This window comes from Trichomycterus rosablanca, chromosome 25 (assembly GCF_030014385.1).
Source record: "Trichomycterus rosablanca isolate fTriRos1 chromosome 25, fTriRos1.hap1, whole genome shotgun sequence".
Taxonomy (NCBI): Eukaryota; Metazoa; Chordata; class Actinopteri; order Siluriformes; family Trichomycteridae; genus Trichomycterus; species Trichomycterus rosablanca.
The window spans coordinates 7,423,317-7,430,579 of NC_086012.1; the positions used below are offsets into that span (position 1 = coordinate 7,423,317).

General features: G+C 40.2%; 1 protein-coding gene across 1 annotated transcript; it reads left to right on the top strand.

Annotated features, from left to right (window-relative positions):
* The first annotated feature begins 1,248 nt into the window (after positions 1 to 1,248).
* camk2n1a (calcium/calmodulin-dependent protein kinase II inhibitor 1a) lies at positions 1,249 to 6,757 on the top strand. The gene is made up of 2 exons (XM_062987686.1): positions 1,249 to 1,718; positions 4,854 to 6,757. Exons 1-2 carry the CDS (start codon positions 1,550 to 1,552, stop codon positions 4,922 to 4,924), a joined length of 240 nt encoding a protein of 79 aa, XP_062843756.1. The 5' UTR covers positions 1,249 to 1,549; the 3' UTR covers positions 4,925 to 6,757.
* Positions 6,758 to 7,263: the final 506 nt, after the last annotated feature.

The following is a 7,263-nucleotide window of genomic DNA, read 5'->3' on the forward strand; positions in this document are numbered from 1 at the left end:
TTCGCGTCACGAACACATTAATGTGTACTACATACTAGATAATAGATTTATTTTCCCTACATAGTGCACTAGATTGTATATTAGAAAATAATTTATGTTCCTTACTTAGTGCACTAGATAGTGTACTAGATAATAGACTTATATTTCTTACATAATGCTTTAGGTAGCGTATTAGTTAACGGATTTAGGTTTCCTACATAGTGCACTAAATTGTATATCAGATAACGGATTTATGTTCCCTACATAGTGCACTAGATAGTATTTTAGATATTAATTTATGTTCCCTACGTAGTGCACTAGATAGTGAATTAGACAATTGGTTTATGTTCCCTACATAGTGCACTAGAAAGTATAACTAGATGATGATTTGTGTTCCTTACATAGTGCACTAGATAGTGTATTACATAATTAATTATGTTCCCTACATAGTGCACTAAATTGTATATTAAATAACGGATTTATGAAATGAAATTTCGAAATTTCATTGTACTTGTGTATAGTGACAATAAAGATTCTATTCTATTCTATTCTATTTATGTTCCCTACATAGTGCACTAGACAGTATATTAGACAATTGATTTATGTTCCCTACACAGTGCGCTAAATTGTATATCAGATAACGGATTTAATACGCGGTCGGGGAAAAAAGTCTGTGTCGCCTGCGTGTGTGTGCGTTCTTGGCCGCTCGTTCTAGATTCCGGGAGATTTTATCTGACTTGCGGGCTTGGGATGTCTGTATAAATCAAATGCATATGGCATGCTGCCCACGTGTCGGAGGGGGCGTGGGTTAACTTCGTTCTCCTCAATCAGAGCAGGGATCGGCATTGGTGAAGAGGAAGCATGACGGGCAATTGGACGCACTAAAAAAGGAAGAAAAGGGGGAGAAAAGGCATAAACAAACAATATATATATATATAAATGTATACATCAAAAAGATCACTATGAAAGTCACTCAGATTCTTGTCTAATCAGTTGTAATCTCACAGCTGGACTACTGCAAGTCCTTCCTGGCAGGGGCTCCCATGTCTGCTATTAAACCCTTGCAACTCATTCAAAATGCAGCTGCTCGCCTGGTTTTCAACCAATCTAAACAGTGCCACATCACCCCACTGCTGCGTTCTCCTCACTGGCCTAGGATGAATGGATAAATGAATGAATGGACGAATGAATGAATGACTAGTCGCTTGCTGTAATTTCAAACTTCGCCTAATGGTGTCGCTCTTTCTCTCTCACACGGTCAAAACGGGACCGATTGACTGCACAGTTCCGTCAGGGTTTCCTTTATGATCGCGGGATCTCCCCCATCCTCCAGCAGATCTACACAAACACACCGATCCACCGCAGCGCCACTTTCCCTCCAGCTGCTGCTCGATTCAGTCGATCCTGACCAGTTCTGACGCTACGTCACTGCACTTGACTGTACTTTTCGCGCACTTTCTTTTCACTTCAGATACCCAGAGGACTTCGGTGTGATCACCTGAGCCGGGATCGCTCTTCCATCTATTCTCAGCCTTGTCAGTCAGATCTTTTACCTTCTCTCCGCGCCATCATGTCCGAGGTTCTGCCGTACAGCGAGAGCAAGATGAGCGGCTACGGAGGTGACAACGACGTCAGCCAGATGTCCTTCAGCTGCGGGCTGCAGGATACCAGCTCGTTTTTCGGGGCTGCGCAGGCAAAAAGACCCCCGAAACTCGGCCAGATTGGCAGAGCAAAACGAGGTGAGACTGGACTGGAAGGGGTTTGGTGGTTATTAAAGCAATAAGCCACGAGAGACCGTGCGTTACTGCGATTTTATCACGGGGAAGGATGTTTTGCCTAAAACGTCTTTTCCGTAATAAAATCATATCAGTAACGCACGATCTCTCGTGGCTTATTGCTTTTATAAAACGGCGGTCAACATAAAATATAATAAAATACAACAATGTTTAATTTATAAATGTTTTTATTTACAAAAACACTTACAAAGAGCATTCTTCCGCGAAATCAGGTAGTCCGTTAACAGTGTTGTTAGGCAACATGAGGGCGAACATAACATTCACAATAAACATTCCTCCACAAACACTATTATACTATTTCTTGGACTAAACACCCGCTCAATGATTAGGATTACTGTTTATATTAATCTGGACATTTCCATGTATAGTACATGACTTAAAATAGTGTTCAACCAAGTTGGTACTTTATCTTTTTCGTGGCGTATTAATATGGAATGATGTGAGGTGGTCATAGGTGCGCGTATATCGGGGATTTTACAACGGCTTTGAACGCGGCTCAGCCAATCAGATTTTAGGACCGGAACTGTTTTTATTATGGCTAAACATGCGTGTCTGGACTAGTTGCTAGACGACGTAGTTTAGAACTTTAGGTAACGGTATTCCGCACAGTCGCAGTGTTTATTACAATTGACGACATTTTTAATTAAAAAACAACAACAATACAAAGCACAACAATACAAACTGTGTATTATTTTATTCTAGTGATAAAAAACCGACCTAATATTATTATTATTATTATTATTACTAGTAAGCACTAAAGAAACAGTAGAAACGTCGTCACATTTGACTATTTTGCAACAGTAATGTAAAAGATTTAAGAAAATGACCACACACACATTCATTAGTGAAAAAACGACAAAAAATTGGGACAAATGACATAATTGTGTGTGTAATACTACATAAAAATAATAAATACATATTTGTCTGCATTTACACTGAGTTTTGCACCTGCTAGTTTCTGTTGCTACGCTAATTTTTCTGAGGTAAATTCTTTTCTTGCTGGGTGGGTGTGTGACATGACTCCTGAATTTACTTTAATTAAATTAAAATATTTACTAAGATGTGTTTTTTCTACTAAAAACTTGTCTTAGTAATGTTTTGTGTAACGATTTTACTTTTAGACGGAAAATAACGTTTTATTTCGTTTTTTATTGTAATGTAAACATGCAAAATCTTCTGTGGTGACGATAATACAAACGACGTATTTACTTTATATTTATATACATATTTATACGTATTTACTTTACCACTATGTTTTTTTTTAATGCACAAGACTCCTACAATAACAATTACTGTGTTAAGTGTTATAATGAAAATGGCCTGTGGTGTGACGTCATGTCATGTGTTGTGACGTCACTTCAAATGTAAATAAATGGCTTTTATGAGGGTACAGTACAGTTAATTCAATCCTTGTGTTTTTTTACATGCATAATTTAGCTTTAAAAAGAAGCAGAATTTTCATCAGAATGTTATTATTTTATTAGATAGTTCTACTTGAGTGAGGGATAAAGAAAGACTGCAAGTAAAGAATGGAACTGAAAGACAGCTATATATCACACTGCAGGACAATTTATGTTCCTTGCTGTGAGAGAAGCTTATGAAATGGTGGAAAAAATACAAATATTTGGTGAACACTAGCAGTTAGAACAATTTAGACTTTGAACATTAGAACTTTATAAAATCCCTATGTCAATGAGTACTCACTCACTCACTTAACTTGTCTTAACCGCTTATTAAATTAGGGTTGCGCGGGGGGGGGGGGGGGGGGGGGCGCCCTGGACGGGGCGCCAGTCCATCGCAGGGCATGACAATGAGTAGGTTTTTTTTTCTCCCTTTTCAGCGCGTCCAATTGCCCGATTGCGTCATGCTTCCTCTCCACCAATGCCGATCCCTGCTCTGATTGAGGAGAACGAAGCTAACCCACGCCCCCTCCGAAACGTGGGCAGCATGGCATATGCATCTTATCACCCACACTTTGACGAGTGCAGTGCAGCCCAGCGTTGTGTACGGAGAGACACACTTTGAGAGCACTCTTTTCTCATCTCTGTGATTCAAGATTCTAGAGTTTTATTGTCATGTGCACAGAAGCACAGCAGTTACACTGTACAATGAAATTCTTACTGTGCAGGCGCCATCAATCAGCCAGCAGAGGTTGTAATTGCACCAGTCATGGGAGAGAGACCCCATCCGGCTTAGTCCCGCCCATCTGAACAACAGGCCAATCGCTGTTTATGTGGCCACTCAGCCTTAGCCGGCAGGCAGAGCTAAGATTCGATACGATGTATTCGAGATCCCAGCTCTGGTTCCAGCGTGTGTTTTTACCGCTGCGCCACCTGAGCGGCGAAATATAGCTTTTTAAGCTCTGGTATTAAATTATTAAAAAGAGCCAAAATGGGACTTATGTTTAATACCTGAATATGGATGTAGGTTTGGTGTCGCAGTGCAGACTCGATTGTTTTTCATTTTGAAAAATACAAAGGTATAATAAGCAATAAATGTAACTATATTAAATGCCCTAATTATTATTTAATCATTTATAATGGTGCCACAAATATAGATTATACTATGTGGAAAGGTGTCTGAAGTGAGAAAGGATTCAGTCATTTATTTGTACCAACCGTTTCCTTCTAGTCAGGGTTGCAGTGGGCCTGGTGCCACCTAGAAACTGAGCATACATAGCAGAAAAACACCCAGGACAGCGCATCATTCCATCACAGGGCAGCACACACTCTCACATTTACTCACTTACTTACCCTCAAGGGCAGCTTAAAGTAGCCAATCCAGTTGCAGTATGTTTTGGAGTGGTGGGGGGAAACCCAGACTTAGATCCTTAGGGCCATTGTTGCAGTGCTGCAGCCACTCTACCTGCTGGATTCTAGCAAGTATCCGACCGAGGTCATTAGGATGGATGTAAGCATACAGGGCCACTCTACCAACTGCGCAAACATGCAATATAATTTTCTTAAAATTTTACAACAAAAGCACCTTTCACAGGTTTGAATTAAGTTGGGCTGTGTTTTGGGGAAGTATGAGGATACAGTGCTCACCTTGCAAACTCTCAATGTTGTGTTTTCACAGTGGTCATCGAGGACGACCGAATAGATGAGGTTCTGAAGGGGATGACGGATAAAGCGTCACCGGGTGTCTAATACGTTCCTTATGCCCGGCAGACATTTATTTTTTTAAACAATCACCTGTTTGAAGCAGTGGTCAGCTGTGCATAAAGGAAGTTGGAGAGACACGACATGCGGCCGTAAAGGTGACAGAAGGGGAAACGACGAGAGGTGGCGACGGCGAGATTCATCTCTGCGTTTGCCAGCCATTCAACTAAAGAAACGCAGATCTATTAAAAAAAAAAAAGAGCATCGCTGTGCAGAAAGTCATCGATGCTGCCACGGTTTCCCGTGTGGCTCCATTTTAATGATTTTTTCACCTTGCCAACAGAGGACTGACTTGTGATTAGCCTTCTTCACGACCATCTTGTTCCAAAAACGTGCCGTATAAGCATAACAGAGGCTGAAGCACATCTTGAGCTTTGTTGTCGTAGTTGCATAGTATCTAAAACTTAAAAAGATCTTGTATTTAAACTTGTAGCCTACGTGCGTAGCCTACGTGCGCGTCAAGTCGGAATTGAGCGTCCGTGATCTGCACCTGCTCCAAGCGTACAGTGCATTCCAGTTGCTGCTAGATTTCGTAGGCTTACACACAGAACACGAACATTTAAAACTCACAAGACCCAGTGAATGGTGCGATGTTAATACCTATAGTTCGCTAAGTTTTAATTAACGCTCATCACTGAATGGGTTTGAAATGTGTAGCTGTAGACGTTTCCTGTTAATAGCCTGTAGTATACATTTTGCCCATTTTTGTGGCGAAGGCCATGGGTGGCAGTAAGAAATTTGGGCCCCTTGAGAGGTTCATGCACTGCACCCCATGTCAGCTCTAGCATGCTTGATTGCATATATATTAATGCTTGTAAAAACAACTTGTGGACAGTTTCCCTAGGCCCACCATGAACTCTGGCCCTTGTAAATTGTTCCAAGATTCACTCAAGGTTATCCTGCCTTACATGCAACTTGATTTAGATGTTTCAGAATGTTATGACTTGGTTCTACTTTAAAATTTGTTTCCACTTCTGCATGATTTTTTACGTCTGGTGCCAATACAGTTGCCTCCATGACGTTTTATGCTGTATTCACATTAATGCAAAAAAACCAAAAAAAAAACCAAGGTAATTTGGAGTGAATTAAGGGCATTGTGTTTGGATGTCATGGGTAAACTCTTAACCCAGACCTAAAACGTGACCTCCGTAAACTCCTGTACTCTAGGTGGCACTATATTGAAATCCTATGAGCATGTGGGATTTATACTTTTAACATGTGATTACTCGATCTGTACGTGGGCAGCGGACGCACAAAAATTCGTTATGGCTGTGCCAGTGATGTTCAGTGAAGTCACAAAATACGAGTCCGAGTCGAGTCACGAGTCTTTAGGCTAGAGTCCGGGTCAAGTCACGAGTCTTTAGGCTAGAGTCCTTAGGGTAGCGTCTGAGTCAAGTTACATATATTGGAAATGTAGCGTAGAAATAAACAAATAACATGCAAGTTCAGATAAAAAACAACAGATTGGCGACTGTATTTTGCTGTTTTACTTAGTGCCTTTACTTTCCAGTTAAAAGCTAAAACTGATGTTTTGTTTTCATTGCAAATTACGGCACAGTGGCCAAAATCCAAAACACAGCAAAAAATCCAAAACCACTGCTTACCTTAGCTTATGTTCTTCCAGATGCTATTAAATTTATAACCGTGTGTCCCATTAGGAATATAATCCATTATTTTGTAAATGTGCTTATAATTAAAAACCTCCAAACTTTTCCCGGTTGTGAAGTAAAACACGAACTCGTTAGAAAGCCAATCAAGCGTTTCATTGACACATCATCTGTGTGACGCTGCAAACTAAATACATGCAAATAACAACATTTCTTACTAACAATTAAAATCAGAAGGTCTGATTGGTTCAGAAAGTTTTTTTCAATCATTAGTGCCAATTCTGTAGGAGCGTTCCATTCACATTAACTGTTACTGTGAAGTGCACTACATATTCCACCATTTTAAGTGAGATTCGAATTCAAAATAAGGAGTAGGGAGCGACGCTTCATCACTATGCCGGAAGCTGGCTGGAACATTTAGCCATTGTGTGCGTTGCGGGTTAAGACGGCCGGAGCGTTATTAGAGAGCGGAAAATGACACAATCAGAATGATGTTGGATCATATATATATATATATATATATATATATATATAATTGTCACACATAACTAACGTTGCTGACTTTTTTGCGAGTCACGAGTCGGAGTCATTTGAAACGAGTCCGAGTCGCAGACTCAAGTCCCCATCTCTAGGCTCTACGGCATTATTTAATTTATTTTCCACATTTAAATGTATGCTTTTAAACACAGCATATTATTTAAATGGCATATAAACCAAATT

What these genes read in the sequence shown, in the direction of transcription:
- camk2n1a (XM_062987686.1), top strand. Translation starts at nt 1,550, where the DNA reads ATGTCCGAGGTTCTGCCGTACAGCGAGAGCAAGATGAGCGGCTACGGA. An exon ending in GATTGGCAGAGCAAAACGAG is followed by an intron (nt 1,719 to 4,853) that starts GTGAGACTGGAC and finishes GTGTTTTCACAG; the next exon opens with TGGTCATCGAGGACGACCGA.